This window comes from Coenobita brevimanus, chromosome 60 (assembly GCF_032717465.1).
Source record: "Coenobita brevimanus isolate Jiangsu-jjx chromosome 60, ASM3271746v2, whole genome shotgun sequence".
Lineage (NCBI taxonomy): Eukaryota > Metazoa > Arthropoda > Malacostraca > Decapoda > Coenobitidae > Coenobita > Coenobita brevimanus.
In genome coordinates, this window is record NC_137013.1 from 8,366,754 (window position 1) to 8,385,647 (window position 18,894).

General features: G+C 41.1%; 1 protein-coding gene across 1 annotated transcript in view; it reads left to right on the top strand.

Moving 5' to 3' along the window:
• Window positions 1-18,894, top strand: part of LOC145403271 (hemicentin-2-like) — a 177,709-nt gene that overhangs the window by 11,956 nt on the left and 146,859 nt on the right. Inside the window, exon 4 of the mRNA XM_080275086.1 lies at window positions 17,213-17,410. Within this exon, the coding sequence (XP_080131212.1) occupies window positions 17,213-17,410 (198 nt within the window). The remainder of the gene's footprint in view (window positions 1-17,212; window positions 17,411-18,894) is intronic.

An 18,894-nucleotide genomic window follows, 5' to 3' on the forward strand; every position in this document is an offset into this window, starting at 1 on the left:
GTATCTTTCCAGCTTATGTTTTTTTTTTTCTTGTATGATAATATGGGTTTCACTGTCAGTTTGTGGCTTGAAGCTGTGTGATAGTTTGACGGTGGGGTATTTTTTACCTCTCCCGCACGGAGTCCGGCGGGGTACTGTTTTAGGTAGAGTTTCTTTGTTTTTTGTTAGCAACATTACGGAAAAACGGCTGAATGAAATTACATGAAACTTTCAGGATATGTGGGCATTGGTCCCAAAAGAAAGTCATTAATATCTGGAGGCAATCGAGCGAACCTGAAAGGTCAAAATCAAGGTCACGGATTTTCAGACGACTATAACTTGAAATCGGTTGAAGATAGAGATATTTCCCATTATCAGTATAAAGAAACACTCACATGGACTCTCATTTGGCACCAAGACCTTCGACCTTGAGTGACCTTGGAAGGTCAAACTCAAGGAAAAGGATATTTAGGGGGGCTATAGCCTAACTCGAACAGATTGCAGATAGATATTTACTATGATCGACATATAGGAAGTCCCATATGGGTTTTTGTTTGGTACTATGACCTTTGACCTTAAGTGACCTTGGAAGATCAGTCCCAAGGTCGCGGATATTCAGGGAGTTATAACCCGAAACTAGTTGAAGATAGATTTACTATTATCAAGATGTAGGAAGTCTCATATGGTCTTTCATTTGGCATCATTGACCTTTGAACTTGCGTAACCTTGAAAGGTCAAATGAATGATGACAGATTTTTAAAGGGCTATAACTTGAAAACGGTTGAAAATAAATTAACTGCTTTCCGCCGAAGTTTGTTTTGCCTGGCACCACTTGTTTTTATTTATGTTGTTGTGAAGGATAATGGTTTGGGAGAGTGAAATAGTGTTGCAGTGTGGTGTGGCGGAATGTAATGTAGTGGAACGTGGAGCTGTGGTGTGGTGTTTATGTTGTTTTGTGGTAGGTATTTCTGTACTCGTATGGTGTGTGATATAACCCCATGTATCGCTATGGTGGCGTGTTGTAGTGTGTTGTGGTGTGGTGTAGAGCGATCTGGAGTGGGGTTGTGATGCTGATTGTGTTTATGTGATAAGTGCGTCAGTATGGTCTGTGGTATCACCTCAGGTATTGCTCTGATACCAAGGTAATGTTTGGATTACCAGACATTAACACCATCCTTCAATGTGGCCCGAGACAATGTAATGAACGACAAAATAGAAGAGCATTATTCCATAGCGTACAGTGATGTTTTGCAATGTAATATCTGTAGTAATAATTATAGTATAATGTAATTCCATAGTATAATGCAGTGTTTTGTAAATTAATATACAGTAATATGGTACAATATAATGTCATGGTGTAATGTGGTATGTATGGCAGTGTGATAGAGGGAAATGTTATGTCTTGGTCAGATATACAAACTCATATTTTCTCCTCTGCTGTTGTATAGTAAATCACACTGGACTGATCCTGAGGCTGTGTGATGATGTCTCATAGGAGACATCTTTGTATTCAATTGCCGTGGAGCTTTTGTGTGTGTGTGTGTGTGTGTGTGTGTGTGTGTGTGTGTGTGTGTGTGTGTGTGTGTGTGTGTGTGTGTGTGTGTGTGTGTTCGTGGAGCCTCTGTCTGTGTTCGTATTGTTGCTGTCTTTATTTGATAAGACCGTGGGCTATACTTGGTGCCGTAGCCTGTCTCTGTTTACACGTATGTACTTTTGTTACTGTGGTGCTTCTAGCTTGTGTGTACTTTGGTTAGAATGTGGTGCCTGTGCTTGTGGTGCTGCTGTTGCATGCTTCGCTTGCTGTGCGTCTCATGCTGTGTTAATTTGGCTGGGTTCTTTTCTTAAGAACTTTTGTGCCGTTCTTCTTTCGCCATACTTTCGTTACTCAGAGGTCTCTCTGTGGTGACAGTTCTGTTACTTCCGTTACTGTATTTCAGTTTGCATGGTTATCCTCCACCTTCTCCAGCACTGTTCTCAGGTTTTATTTTTAGGGTACAGTATACCATATTCCTCAAGCATCTCCAGTTCGACACTTCTCCCAAAATGACAAAATGTTCAGCATCATTTTATTGCATTTAAGCGACTTCAGACTTCACCAAACCAGTCCCAGATTAAAAACAGTTTGGCCAAAATTTTAATATCTTGCGCTAAAATGGTGTCGGAAATCTTAACGAGGGCCGGAACTTGGGAACTCAGGTAACTTTATCCTGATATTAGATTTGCACATTAATCTTAAAATTACTAAAAGTTTTGATGGAAAGTTTAGCATTTAACACCTGGGAGTAAAGTGGTGTCTCGGACTATATTCCTGCTGCAATCACACGATTTTCATTGGGTTAAGACAGACCTAACGTACTCCAGTGGTTAGAAATATCAGTCAAGTTCTTCAGTACAGTAGCACTCTTCTCGATTGTCTTACTCTGGCAAATGACTAACGATATTGCGGAGAAGACATAAGTAACTTAGAGGAGGGGTTAAGCCCGTTGAGCCCTTCGTCAGAGATTCGCCCCCAATGCTGATTAATAAATCTCCTGACATTAGCTGGCAATATTTAAACAGACCTTTCTGTAAGGAATGCTGCAAATAATTTCGATCTTTAACATTCCGAGAGAGCCGTTCTAATCTGCATAAAGTCTACTGATTTTAGACAGTGCGAAATAAAATAGACATACTCAGGTTCAGGTTCGGGTTTATGGTATCCTGATGTCTAGCCTTTGTGCTGTGGGCAAAAGAGTGGATGGAGAGAGAGAGAGAGAGAGAGAGAGAGAGAGAGAGAGAGAGAGAGAGAGAGAGAGAGAGAGAGAGGTGATGATAGCAAGGGAAAAAACAGAAAATCAAAAAGGGAGGAGAAATAACAGCAGAAAAAGGAAAGAAACTGTGAGAAATTCTGAAGGTGGTTTACTGTAACACAGGTACCGAATACCCGGCAACATTGAGAGAGAGAGAGAGAGAGAGAGAGAGAGAGAGAAAGAGAGAGAGAGTAGAGCTGGTGGTGGAGTAAGTGAAGAAATTGCTTGCCTCACAAGTACGGCACAGTTAGCCAGTCACTTTTCTCACGTTATGACCTCTCTAGCACTCTGTCCTGGATATTGATGCTCTCTCTCTCTCTCTCTCTCTCTCTCTCTCTCATTGCACTCTGAAATTACTTACACCTACTACAATATACTGTATATATTCATGACTGTAAAAGCTGCTTGATTTTGGTAGATCAAAGACTGGCGCAAAATTGTTTCAGTGAATTTAATCACAATACTGCGAGAGTTTTTCCTTTGTTTCGTTCAATACGATTCCGTCATTTTCTGTATTATACATCTTACTAGCCTCAGACGAATGTATCTAACTTAGAACTGGCTTCTAGGTGGCAGGTAGTGTGATGTGCGTAATAGTGGACGTTTATGCTTAAGAGGTGGCATCAGGATTGCAGGGACTTGAATAGTATGTCAGTGATTATGTTTCCCAACTACTTGGGCGGACGTGTAATTGCTGCTTTCCGCTTGTCATTTTTTTTTTTTTTTTTTTTGCTCTTTTAACCCTACCTCATCCTATTCTTAGCTGGGAAAAGAGATTGAGATGAAAATGATGATGATGATAATGAGGAGGAGGACTATCTTCATTGGTGAAGGGCCAAGGCGGCTAAGTAAATACTCAAGTTCGAAAAATCTCTCGAGGTGAATATAATCGTCTAGTGATTGCAGGAATAAAACTGCAAGACTGATAGCCTTTCAAATGCAAGATGTTTTCAATTGCCAGTATCTTTATTTCCATACCGTTATTAATCTCACAATAATGACCTCTGACCAGAAAGTGGAAAAAATGATATTCGTATGTGTTCACATGTCGCGATTTCCAACAATTCAGCACTGGCGCTTCACGCATGATCACCATTATTATTTTTTTTCATTACACTCCCTTCTTAACGCAAAAAGAACAAGTGATACCAGGTACAAAAAATCTCGCCCTACTGCAGCTATTTTATTAGTTATTTTTTTTTTATGAGAGGAAGAAGGAACCAAAGGCCATGAGCCCGCAGTAACAGTTCCCTCCAAGAGAAAAACAAAATACAATAGAGAGCCAAATTCAAGATCCGATCATTTTGAGATGCCTGGACACACTGCGTTTGAAAGACTGGAGATCATAGGCAGCAGGAAATACAGACAGAGGGAGACAGTTCCGGAGTTGACCTGTTGCATAAATGAAAGACTGGGAGTAACGGTTAAATCTTGCATTAAAGAGTTGGACAGAAAAGGGTTGAGAGTTTGCTGCCAGACGGGTGCTACGCGCCCGTCGTAGAGGTGGAGGAATGCAAGCAGACAGTTCAGAGGAGCAGTGACCATTAAAGTAGCGATAGAAAAGAGATAAAGATGCAACAGTGCGGCGAAGGGACACAGGTTGAAGGAAGTCAGTAAGAGGAGGAGAGTTAATGAGACGAAAAGCCTTTGACTCCAACCTATTGAGAAGAGTTGTATGTGGGGAGCCTCCCCACACATGAGAGCTGTACTCCACACAGGGGTGGATAAAACCCCTGTATAGAGTCAACAATTGTGCAGGGGTAAAGAAAGAGCGGAGTCAATTAAGCACACCCAATCTTTTGGAAGCAGATTTTACAAGAGATGTAATATGATCTTTCCAAGATAAGTCCCGAGTAAATGAAACCCCAAGCATGTTCAAGGATGATGCAGGATTAAGCTGAATATTATTAAACATTAGTGGGTATACCTGTGGAAGATTTTGTCGGGTTGATAGGTGTAAGAACTGAGTCTTAGATGCATTAAAAACAACCATATTATTTTTACCCTAGTCAGAGATACGAGCCAAGTCAGACATTAGGTGTGCCATAGCCTCATCCCTTGTTTGTTGAAGTAACTGTTGAGATGGGCGTTGCGGGAACCGAATGGAAAGGTGAAGGGTGGAGTCATCAGCGTATGAGTGGATAGGGTTAGACGTACAGCTTAGAAGATCATTGATGAATAAAAGGAAGAGAGTTGGTGATAGGACAGAGCCCCCAGGAACACCACTGTTGATAGATCTAGGAGAAGAACGATGGCCGTCTACAACAGTGGCTATAGAACGACCAGAAAGGAAGCTAGCGATGAAGGCACAGATAGAAGGACAGAAACCGTAGGAGGGCAGTTTGGAAATTAAAGATTTATGCCAGACGCGATCGAAAGCCTTTGAGATGTCAAGTGCAATGGCAAAGCTTTCGCCAAAGTCCCGAAAGGAGGATGACCAGGTGTCTGAAAGGTAGGTGAGAAGATCGCCAGTGGAGCGTCCCTGTCGGACCCCGTACCGACGATCGGAAAGAAGGTTGTGATAGGAAAGATGCCTTAAAATTTTTCTATTGACAATTGACTCGAAAACTTTTGAAATACAGGACGTTAAAGTAATTGGACGATAGTTGGAGGGTTGGGAGTGGTCACCCTTCTTTGGGACTGGCTGAATGAGAGCAAACTTCCAGCAAGAAGGAAAGGTACAAGTTGACAGACAAAGGCGAAATAGTTTACCTAGGCAGGGTGTAAGGACAGAAGCACAGTTCTTGAGAACAACAGTAGGGATCCCATCAGGCCCATATGCCTTGTTAGTACTGAGGCCAATGATGGCAGAAAATACATCAGCTGAAGAAATTTTAATCTCAGCCATGAGGAAGTCAGAGGTGGGAAGTGATGGAGGAACAGCACCGGAATCGTCTAAGGTGGAATTGGAGGAGAAAGTCTGTGCGAAGAGATCTGCTTTATCAGTAGACGAAATAGCTACAGAACCATCAGAGTAGAAAAGAGAAGGGAAGGATGATGAGGTAAAGTTGTTAGAAAGGTTTTTGGCAAGATGCCAGAAGGAGCGGGAAGAATTCGATTTCGAGAGTTGAGACCATTTAGTACGGATGAAATTATTTTTTGCAGAGCGAAGAACAGACTTAGCACGATTCCGGACAGAAACGTAAAGATAATGTGATTCAGGGGTGGGTTGGCTCCGGTACCTTTTGTAGGCCCTCTCCTTGTTGCGAACAGCATTAGAACAAGCGTGATTAAACCAAGGCTTTCTTACGTTAGTCAAAGGATATGAGAATGGAATGTATGCTTCCATGCCCGAGAGAATAACCTCCGTAATGCGCAAGGCACACTCATATGGCTCACGGCCATGGAAGCAATAATCATTCCAGGGAAAATCAAAGTACTGCCTGGGGGTCTCCCAGTCTGCGGCTCCAAAATGCCACAGACGACGTTTCCCTGGAGGGTCCACAGGCCGTACCGGAGTGATAGGACAGGTTAAGGTGATAAGGTTGTGATTGGAGGAGCCCAACGAAGAGAAAAGATTAACAGAGTAAGGAGAAGGATTAGTTGTGAGGAAGAGGTCAAGTATGTTAGAGCTCTCTCCAAGGCGGTCAGGGATACGGGTAGGGTGCTGTACAAGCTGCCCTAGGTCATTAAGGATAGAAAAGATGTAGGCTTGTTCACCAGGTGGATCCGTGAAAGGAAAGGAGAGCCAAAGGTGGTGGTGAACATTGAAATCTCCTAAAATGGAGATTTCTGAGAAAGGAGAAATGGATAGAATGTGTTCCATCATAGAAGTAAGATAGTCGAAGAATTTTTGATAGTCACTAGAATTAGGGGATAAGTAAACAGCACAGATATATTTAGTCAGAGAATGACAGGAAAGCTGAAGCCAGAGTGTAGAGAATTCAGAAGAATCGAGTTCAGGAACATGAGAGCAAGATAAGTCGTTGCGTATATATACACAACAGCCACCTTTGGCTTTGAAATGAGTATAGAGAAAGTAGGAGGATACAGAAAAGGGTTTGCTGTCAGTTGCCTCAGACAGCTGAGTCTCAGTTAGAAAAAGAAGGTGAAGTTTAGAGGAGGAGAGGTGGTGCTCAACAGAGCGAAAGTTAGAGGAAAAGCCGCGAATGTTGCAGAAATGAAGAAGAAGTGAGTCAGACAGTGGTTCTAGGCACCTCGAGTCGTCACCGGGAGAGGGGGGGATGGTGGGATCATTTATGGTCCCCCCCCCTGGGAACTCCGAGGCTTGGTGAAGAGACGGCATAATTTTTTACATTTTGGAAAGGGAAGTGTAGTATGTACTGTGCATGTAGTTTGGTGTAGATAGAGAAATTTGTACAGGAGAACATGCTGGCCTACTCTCTGTGTAACTGAGACACTGAAAAAGTTCAGCAAAGGGGGATGGTCAGGAACTAGTCCTGAGGGCTGATGAAACGGGAGCTCCAGCACTCCCTGTCATCAGCTTTCCATCCACCTCGGGAGTACTGCCTTGCTCGACTGGTGCTACTGTCTACTCCTCCCAAATACTGAATAGGTACAGCCATTCATCGTCAGAAATTAAAATCTAAGGTAATGGGGCAAATGAAATGGATTTTATCTGTTTTTAATAATTATAATCATTTTAGATAGATAGATAGATAGATTTTCGAGTTGTAGCCCCCTAATATCCGTGACCCTGAGTTTGACCTTTCAAAGTCACATAAGGTCAAAGGTCATGGTACCAATTAAAAGCCCATGTGGGACTTCCTGTATGTTGATAACAGTAATTATCTATCTACAACCACTTTCGAGTTATATCCCCCTGAAAATCCATGACCTTGAATTTGACTGATGTGTCACTCAAGGTCAAAGGTCTTGGTGCCAAACGAAAGACTATATGTTAGTATGTGTATCCTGATAATAGTAAATATCTCTATATTCTACCGGTTTCAAGTTATAGCCCTCTGAAAATCCTTTACTTTGATTTTGATCTTTCAGGGTCACTCAGTCACCTCCAAAATTCCTCACTTCCTTCTAGGACCAGTGTCCACATAACTCTGAAAGTTTCATGTAATTTCATTCAGCCATTTTTCAGTAATGTTGCTAACAAGCAAAGAAACAAACTCGATCAAAAACAATACCTCGCCGGACTCTGGCCCGGACGAGGTAATTAGGTCGATATCTATTACAGTTCATGTAAAAGAAACAAACACACACACACACACACACACACACACACACACACACACACACACACACTTCAATACAAATATAAATTGGAATAATCTAGATATAAATAGCCAAGAAAGCTGTTGGGACCAAAAGCTCCTGGATCTCGTACAAGAGTTTTTCTTAACACAACATGTGAGGGAAACCACCAAAAAAAGAGGACTTGATGTACCTTCAGTGCTAGATCTAATATTTACTAGGCCAGAAAATGATATTGACAGTTTAATATATCACCCTCCACTCGGCAAAAGTGATCATGCAGTACTAAACTATAACTTCAGGATACACACACAGGGAGTCATCAGAGGTAGACGTCCGTCATCAGCGCTCCGTACCAAACCAACACGGCCAGTGGCATTACCTAAATTAGTATCTTTGAATGAGTCAAGCTCTGTACCAGGTTAGACTAAATGATTTTTCATTATTAAAAGGAAAAGAAATAATAAGTTTAAACAAGACTGGTTCAAACAGAACAAAGAACCACGAGGAAAAAAAATGTGCTGAGTCAGTTGGGTTTGTTTAGACTACAGCAACACGGGGAAAGTGTCATACTCTGTAAGTACATACTCTGTTCATTTAGTATTACAAAATGGATACATACTTCAGTAAAACAAATTTGGAAAAGAAAAGGGATAAAAATAAAAAGCAAAATGATGATTTCTACCAAGAACTGGTTGAAGTGGAGACTCACAATAGACTGGTTGAACGTGTACACAAACTAGAAATGGCTTTCAAAAATGAAATTGATGAAATAAAGAAGCAAATGCACTTGCAAAAGGAAGAGATAGAAAAACTAGGAAGAGAGGCCAATAAGAAAGACACAACCATCAGTGAACTAACAGTGGAACTGAGTACGCTTAGGAAGAAAGTGAGTGAAATGACAAGTACAGTAGTCAATCACGAGAGTGTTATGGAAGAGTTCAAAAATAACACAGAGACAATTAGGCAAGCAAGCAGTCTTATGGACCAGAGCAGTGATATTGAGGAGAAGGTAACACAGGTGAATGAAGCTGTGCAAAGCTACAAAAATGATGTAGAAACCACGTATGCTGAAATGGTGAAAGTAAAGAAAGACTTAGAAACAAGGGTGGAGGAACAAAGCATTAAAAAGGAAGTGAAAAGAATAATCCAAAACAATCCAAAGTTAGTCAGAGATTCAGTAGAGATAAACAAATCAATAGTAATCACTGGTATAGAAGAGGAAGAAGTTAAAAACAAGATCACAAGAGACAAAAAGGAGATGGCAAATGTAATGAGCTTACTGAAAGAAGTATCAGAGGAAATCTGTAGTAAAGACATAGAGGAACACAAAAGGTTAGGGAAATACGAGAAAAGCAAGACAAGACCTCTAAAGGTGACTTTCCAGAGTGTAAACACTGTGGAAGAGATACTAAAAAATGCAAAGAATCTTATGGAAAAAGAGGAGTTCAAAAATGTATAGATAAAAAGATGCCTAACACAAGAGGAACTGGAATTACTGAAAGAGAAAAGGGAGGAAGCAAAAACAAAAAATGAGGGAAGATCAGAAGAGGAGAAGAAATTTTTTTTACAAATAGGATTGCAGGTACGAAAGTGTTACACAAACAGGATGGAAGAAAAAGGAGGAAGGTAGTAGAATCATGTCATGACAAGTATTTATACAAGATGATAAAGTTGATGTACTCAAATGTGGATGGAATGGTATATAAATTACTAGAGATGAATGATTATGTCAGAGAAAATGAACCACAAATAATATGCCTAACGAGACACAATTAACACCAAGGATATGAGGACCTGGCAGAGAGTACAATTCAGAGTATAAGATCATTGCTACATATAATGGAAGAGAAATCGGAAAGAATTATAGTAACTGGGGACTTTAATACAAATATAAATTGGAATACTCTAGATATAAATAGCCAAGAAAGCTGTTGGGACCAAAAGCTCCTGGATCTCGTACAAGAGTTTTTCTTAACGCAACATGTGAGGGAAACCACCAGAAAAAGAGAACTTGATGTACCTTCAGTGCTAGATCTAATATTTACTAGGCAAGAAAATGATATTGACAGTTTAATATATCACCCTCCACTCGGCAAAAGCGATCATGCAGTACTAAATTATAACTTCAGGATAGCATATGACATAGTAAACAGCAATGACAGTTACAAAAAGAGCCTAAACTATAAAAAGGGAAATTATCAAGACCTAAAGAAGTATTTCTTAGAAGTTGATTGGGAAAATGAGCTTAGAGGACAAGATTTAAATGCTGTATATAAAAAATTTTGCGAATTTTATGAAATAGGAGTCCAGAAGTACACCCCACAGCACAAAGAAGCAGATAAGAAAATTCAGAAATGGTTCAATACAGAATGTAAAAAATCAAAAGAAAGAAGAGATTTGTTGTGGAATAGATACATGAGACACAATAGTGAAAGGGCGTATAATAATTACAAACAGGCAAGAAACGACTATACAAGAATAAGGAGGGAAGCCCAAAAACAGTTTCAGGAGGATATAATAAATAAAAGTAGTGATCAACCAAAGCTGTTTTACAGATATATCAGAAGCAAAACCAAAGTAAAAGATATAATACAATCCATTACGGACGAGGGAATCACTTATACACAAGAGAAAGATATTTGTGAAGCACTAAATAAGAATTTCCAATTAGTTTTTACAGAAGAAAAAAATTTTGAGAGGGACTATGTGGAACACGCATGTCCACACATACTACCAGATATACAAATAGCAGAAAAAGTAATACAGGAGGAGTTAAGTAGATTAGACAGTGGTAAAGCAAGTGGTCCTGATGAAATTTCATGTTGGGTATTACGAGAATGTGCAAAGGAGTTAATCCGTCACGTCCCGAGCCTTTCCGCACCTATGACATCCCCCAGTCCCGAGCCTTTTTGGAAAAATATTTTTTCTTATGAAACTTCCGCTTAGGTCGAGAAACTATGGAAAATCTTGAAGAAAGTTGTCTCTGCAGTCTATAAGTGGTCTATACAGGTGCGGTTTCCCCCCGCAGGTATCGTATTCTGTAATGGGCTGGATATGCGTAAACGTTTTCTATGGTAAGGAGTAATGGGACAAACAACACACAACACCTCTACATTTATTGAATTTGTACTAATAAACAATAACAGTAACAATATAATGGATTTCAGACACATATATAGGAAAAATAAGCATTGTACCATCGCGCGAGCATAGCGAGTTAGGTCCGAGTCGTATCATGCTATCTGCTAATTTTCTGTTATGAGTCTACCGATCATTTATTCTACTTGTATACTTCTGTTTCAATGACAATTTACTAATTACAACTGTTTGTAAGTGATTTCAGATGTTTTCATTCATTTTGATGACATGCAGCATAAGTTTAGCGCACATCAGCTTAGTAAGCGCACTCGCTATGTCTCGTATTTCAACATACCAAATTGTTTTATCACTTTCTAATTATTTTCCCATTTACATAGAACCTTTCCCCCACCACTGTGAAGGTTTTCAATTATTTTCATTCATTACGAGGGCATTTAGCGATATGCTAGCGCCTATTCACGTAGCAACCACGATCTCAAACACTCGTGTTTCATCATCTACTTTATTTATTCACTCCAATTATATTTTCCCACTTACATTACACACGTTTACACCCCTCCAATGCACTGTACATACTTACTGCCATTATTTATTCAAGTGAGCGTGAGAATATCGCCTGAAAATACCCTCGCAAGGAATGTTACGTCATACATAATATTCACACACTTATATACTAATTCACGCACACACTTATATACTAATTATTCACTTTATCACTTGCTGACTTTTATTTTGACTAATACGTGCCTTATTCATTCGACTAGACGTCAGGAAATCTTATCTTTATAGACACGCTATGAATATTTGACTTAGGAAATACATCATCATATACAATAATTTGAACTTATATTATACCAGTAAGAATGTCACATAATAGAAAATATATAATAAGGGGCCGTATTTATTGCACTGAGCGACAGAATATCGCATCAAACAACCCTCTCTATGTAAGTTTCAACTTAGGGCAGATTTATATACTTACACCCAATGTTTGCACTTATGTTCTACCCGTAGGCACTTTATACTAATATTTGGCGATCCACATGAGTGATATTTTCACAGAGCGTCTGTCTGTCGCATTTACATCATAATTTCTGCGTCCTTTCGCAATCACACCATGCTAAAATTGCAGCAACGTGTGGTATTCACTAAAACATGGGTGAATACACAGACCCACGTCACACTGCACGCACTCATAGCGGGTGTCCTTCCTCTGTGTCGTGAGTCGCACCTGGGAATTACTGCACACGTGACACCTGCGCTGGGGCCTAGGTCTGTTGGGCTGGGGCGGGATAGGAGTGGGGAAATGGCGGGCGGATATTCTCTGGGGAGTGTGGGTAATAGGGGCAGTGCGGGGGCGCTGTTGGGGCCTTTCAACCGCATATTTTGCAAAGATTTCTCGTGTGAGCTCCCTCACAAACCCTTCAAAGGTTTCCTGAACTCCTGTGGTCATGGCGTGAAGGTGGTGGCAATTCAGAGCAGTGATATCTAGCAAGTGAAAGAACAGTTTCTTATACCACTTCATCGTGGTCCTGGCACACTCTACCGTCGATATCATGGAGTCTGACTGGTCCACGAGGCGCATGTTTATATTGTAGTCCATGACACATTCAGGTTTCCAAACACGACGCCTGCTCTCGCTATGGTAATCAACAGAATCAGTACGGTGCATCAAGGGGCGGTGAACCGTGGACAAGAGGCTTACTTCTCTGTTGTGGTTCCACATTGTTGCAAAGATGTTGTTTGCTTTGAAGAAGACAACCTCACTCCTTGCAAGTTTCCGCCCTACCTTGACCATGTGACGCCGGTTCACCTTTACGGTTCCACATACTCCCGTTTCATGTCTGTGAAGATAACGAGCGAGAAGAGGGCTAGTGTACCAGTTGTCGAGGTAGAGAACGTGACCACGATGAAGGTAGTCTTGTATCATCGTCTTTACCACTGCTCCAGAAAGTCCTATACTTCGATCTTCTATTATGTCTGTCTGTGCACCGGTGTACAAGACTATGTCTTGCACGTATCCAGTCCTACAGTCACACATAACAAAGATCTTGAACCCAAAACGGTGCCTTTTGCTGGGTATATACTGTCTGAATGAAATATTGCCTCTCCACAACACGAGACTCTCGTCTATGACGAGATCTCTATAGGGATAGAATGAGGATCGAAAGGTTTGCCTGAGGTGATCAAAGACCAGCCTAATTCGCCTCATTTTGTCCGTGTTGTTTGTATTTGCAGGGTCATTAGCATCATAAAAATGGAGGCGACTTAGAATTTGTTGAAACCGATTACGGCTCATCACTTGACCAAATATGGGGGTAAACATAACAGGGTCCCTAGTCCAGTAAGCAGGAATTCTATTTTTTCTTATTATACCCATCAAAAGGACAAGGGCAAAAAATAAGAACATTTCTGGAATGGAGACAGGGTAATCATAAATCATTGAATGCCTACTCCTTGTTCCCAATCTTTCACTTTCTAGCCGCTGGCCGCTTGCAAACAGGTTTGTTTGAAGCACGATCTGATCAACGAAGGCCTCACTGAAAAACAGGTGGAAAAATCCAACCTGCTTGAATTACAGTGAATACCTGGTGCAATGCAGCCAGATCGCCCCTGCTCAGTGAAGGGGAGAAAAATCACTCCCATCCTCCCAATCCCACGACACAAATCCCTCGTCCCCATCACCGCCTTCGTCTGGGTGGGGAGGAGATCCTGGTTGGGGAGGTTGGGGAGAAGGAGTACGGAGGGCTTCCCCACTGTCACTCCTCTTCCCTCTGCCTTTACCCTTTCCCTTTCCCTTACCCTTACGGCCTTGAGGAACATTAGGGGGCTGTGGGGATGAAATAGTTTGATATTGGGGAGCAGAAGACGTGCTGGGGAGTGGTTCCTCCCCACCTTCCCCTCCATTACCACACCACGTGCTCTCTCACGCAACCTTGCTCGACCACTTGTTAGGGGATATTGGGGAGCATAAGACGTGCTTTGGAGTGGTTCCTCCCCACCTTCCCCCTCCCTCACAACCCCACGTGATAAGGAACGCACCCGCACTGGCCCACGTGATCCACTCTGCCGCCTCACACTGCGTAGGGAGAGCAATGACTCACCCACCTCACTCTCACTTTCCCTAATCCCAGGAATGTCCATTTCACTCCCCACTCCCTCCACTTCACTTCCTACTGCCCCAAACAGAATGCTTGGCCCATACCTGCTTAGATGACGTGGTGTGCGCTCTGGGCCACGATGCGTAATCACCTCCCGCCCATACCACGTGGCAGCACGTCCCACGTCTCCGTCCTCGTCCTCGTCCTCGTCCTCGACCTCGAATTCGGCTTCCAAGGCACGCTGGGGATAGGGATATGACATACCACGTGCCTTCTTTGCCTCCTGCCCCTCTCTAGCAGCACGGTAAGTCACGTACTGCCGTTTCCTTGGTGACGGAACTTCCTCGTCACTGCTGGTGGTTTCTTCCTCGTCTGGCTGCACATAATCTTTGTCCATCTCCTCGTCATCCAATGGGGAATCACTGTCGCCGGTAAAGGTGTCCAGGGCGACTTGAATTTCGCTCTCTGAGAGACCTCTCTTAGCCATGTCTGAGCAGGACCGTGGCTACCAGGTGAGTGGACGAGCGGCGGGCTAGCGCGGGTCACGCGGGGTCGCCGAGTGTCCCCGCCTGGTGGCAGGTAGGGGAAGGTCAGGCGAGGGTACGTACCGCAAATCAAGCGCGAAATTTGAAAATTGTCGAAATTATGCACATTGCAATTGCACGACGTACTGGTACGTCGCCGGGACTGGCAAATGCAAATCGTGGTGACGTACCCATACGTCGTCGGGACGGGGCGGGTTAAGTAAACCTTTATTTTTTGAATTTTCAAGAAATCCTTGAGTCAAGGAAAACCTGATATTTGGAAAAAAAGCAAATATTGTCCCCTTATTCAAGAAAGGTAATAGACAAAATCCTCTCAACTATCGACCAGTATCACTGACCAGTCTTGTAAGCAAGGTATTAGAAAAACTTATAAGAAAAGCTTGGGTAAATCATCTAGAAGAACACAGTATGATAAAAGAAAGACAGTTTGGTTTCAGAAAAGGAAAATCATGTGTTACTAATCTGTTGAGCTACTATGACAGAGAAACAAACACAATACAGGAAAGGGAAGGATGGGTGGACAGTATCTATTTAGATTTCAAGAACGCTTTTGACACAGTACCACACCAAAGACTTTTATGGAAACTGTACCATCAAGGAGGAATTCGAGGCAAACTGTTTTGTTGGATGCAAGACTTTCTCATAAAAAGAGAAATGAGGACAGTACTAAGAGGAAACTACTCATCATGGAAAGAAGTGACTAGTGGAGTACCACACGGTTCAGTGCTGGCACCAATCATGTTTTTAGTGTATATAAATGATATAAACAGTAACACTGGAAATGAGAGCTATCTGAATATGTTTGCAGATGATGCAAAAATACAAAGGAGAATTACTAGCACAGACTCTTGTAGGGAGCTACAAGAAGAATTAAATAAACTTCATGAATGGAGTAGTACATGGCAAATGGAATTCAATGTGGACAAGTGTCATGTAATCAAGTTTGGTAAAAGTGGAAAAAGACCTGATTGGGATTATAAGTTAGGAAATAAAACCCTATACACATCAGAAAGAGAGAAAGACCTAGGTATGATTATCAATAACAGACTATCTCCGGCTGACCACATCAGCGAGAAAGTACGGAACATGTATACACTGCTTGCAAATATGAGAATAGCATTCACATAGTAAATGAAGACATGCTAAGAAGGATAATAACATCATTCATTAGACCAACCCTGCAATATGCATCAGTAGTCTGGAGTCCTTATCTCAAAAAGCATATAGACAAGATTGAAAAAGTTCAAAGGGCCGCTACAAGATGGATACCAAGCTTAAGGGACCTAAGCTACGAAGAAAGACTAAATAAACTGAATCTACCAACACTACAGGAGAGAAGGAAAAGAGGTGACATGATAATGCTATACAAGTGCATATCAGGAAAGGAGAAAATAGACATAAATGATTACTTAACATATGGAGAAGCATCAGCAAGAGGACACTGCAAAAAACTGCATAAGAAGAGAGGTGATAAAGACGTATGGAAATTCAGTTTCCCAAACAGAGCAATTGATCAATGGAATGCACTACCGAATGAAATAGTGTGTGCCAAAACAATTCACAAATTTAAAGATATGTACGATAAATATGGTTTAAGACACGGGACAGTACGAGCTTGACTCATTCCTGTAAAGATACAATTAGGTAAGAACAATTAGGTAAGAACACACACACACCAAGCTTGGACTTTAATACATAGACAGATACATACATACATACATACTAAGCTTGGACTTTATAAATACATACAGTACATTCATATATACTGTAAAGTAGATACAGTCTTCATTGAAGCTGTAAATATATCTTTCAGAATAGTAACAAGCTCCTTACATAACTTTTTTTTATTGCAGCTTTTTGACAATCACAGTAATCATCATTACCTTCGCCAAGGAGGTTGGGCTTTTGCCGACGTCTGTTTGTTTGTTTGTTTGTCTTTCTGTTAGCTACTTTAGTCAAAAAGTTGTGAACGGATTTTGATGAAATTTTGTGGAAGGGTGAGCCATGGGCCAAGGAAGAAATGATTAAATTTTGGGGAGGATCCGCATCTGGATCCCGCACAATATCTCCAAAAGTTCTCATTGAATTTAAAAGAAATTTTGTGGAAAGTGGGCCATGGACGAAGAAATAATTGATTAAATTTGGGGGCTGATCCGGATCCGGATCCTATATCTACGGATCCGTATCCGAATCCGGATCCTTTTTAATGGCAATGGCACTGGTGGAGGTATGCACTAAGTTCTTTGTTTTGTAATGTTTTGTTGCATCGGTTAAGGAGGTTATATGTTTTACAGCATTGGTTTGTTTATCTGTTTGTTTGTTTATATGTTTGTCTGTGTGTTTGCCATTCTGTTAGTTAGCAAGTTTACTCAAAAAGTTATGAGCGGATTATCATGACATATTGTGTTGGGGTGTAACCTCCTTGGAAAGAGTATGTGCTCCTGAGAGAGAGAGAGAGAGAGAGAGAGAGAGAGAGAGAGAGATCCATACTCCAGCTATTCATCTCTGCTTTACAGCATGGTCACAGGAAGATGATGGCACGACAGGACGTAAGACTGAAGGCAACCCAGCAGTAGGAGGCACAGGTGGTGGTGGTGGGTCAGGCAACCACACAGAGGTGTCACAGCCCTACTTCCTGCACGACCTTCTCACCCTCAATGTGTCTGTGCAACTCAACTCCACCGTTCATCTCCACTGCCGCATCACAGCCATCAATGACCAGGCCGTGAGTCACACACTAAAAATTTGTAGTATTCTCTCGTTCTTTTTCTGTATCTTATATATGATTACATAAAAGAAGTTGAGCTGGTTTGACACTCTCTCTCTCTCTCTCTCTCTCTCTCTCTCAAACACACACACACACACACACACACACACACACACACACACACACAAATAGAACTGATTGCAGTAGAGATTAATACATCTGAAGGGAAACTAATTGTGCCAAATTTATACATTCCACCCAGATCAAACACTTGGGAAAGGGGCGAATATGAAGACCTGGCAGAGATTACAATTCAGAGTTTAATACCATTACTATATAGAATGGAGGAAAAATATGAAATAATTATATTAACTGGGGATGTCAATACAAATATAAATTGGAACACTCTAGATTTTAAAAAATCAGGAAAGCTTTTGGGATCACAAGCTTTTGGGACCACAAGCTCTTGATGTATCATCAGTATAATATCTTATATTTACTAGGCAAAAAAACGATATTGGCAGTGTAATGTATCACCCACCATTCGGCAAAAGCAACCATGCATTATTAAATCGCAACTTCAGGATCGCATATGACATAGTTAACAGTAATGAAAGTTACAAAAAGAGCATAAACTACAAAAAGGGAAACTACCATGACCTAAAGATGTACTTCTTAGAAACAGATAGAGAAAAAGAGCATAGGGGACAAGGCTTAAATGCTGTATATGGAATATTCTGAGAAGTTTATGAAATAGGAGTCCGAAATTACATCCCACAACACAAGGAAGCGGAAATGAAAATACACAAATGGTTTAATACAGAATGTAAAAATCAAAATAAATAACAGACTTGTTGTGGAATAGATACAGAAGACACAATAGTGAGAGGGCATATAATAATCATAAACAGGCAAGAAATGATTACACAAAAATAAGGAGAGAAGCCCAAAGACAGATAGAGGAAGACATTATAAATAAAAGTAGTAATCAACTTATGCTAATTGACAGCTACATCCGAAGCAAAATAAAAGATAAAATGCAATCCATTACGGATGAGGGGATCACCTATACACCAGAGAGAGATATTTGTGAAGTACAAAATAAAAATGTCCAATCAGTTTTTTACAGGAGAGAACAATTTGGGAGGGATGATATGGAACATGCATGCCCACACATATTACCACAATGGTTTCCAACCTTTTCTAATTCTCACCCCCCCTCACTGAATGACACGTTCCCTGCACCCCCCTTCCTCAAATGCTGTATTTTACTGGCATAGTTGGCACATGTCAATAAACATCATAGATTCTTATTCTTTGAATTTGTTTATATATTCAGATAACTAGATTTCTTATTCATATCTGAAATACTTTCTCAGTATTTAGAAATTACTGAATTCCATCATAATTCATAGTTTTCAAATATAATTACCCTCTTTATCAAGCCTTCGCGCCCTCTCAGGCAGCCCTTCGTGCCCCCCAGGGGGGGGGTGCCCCACAGG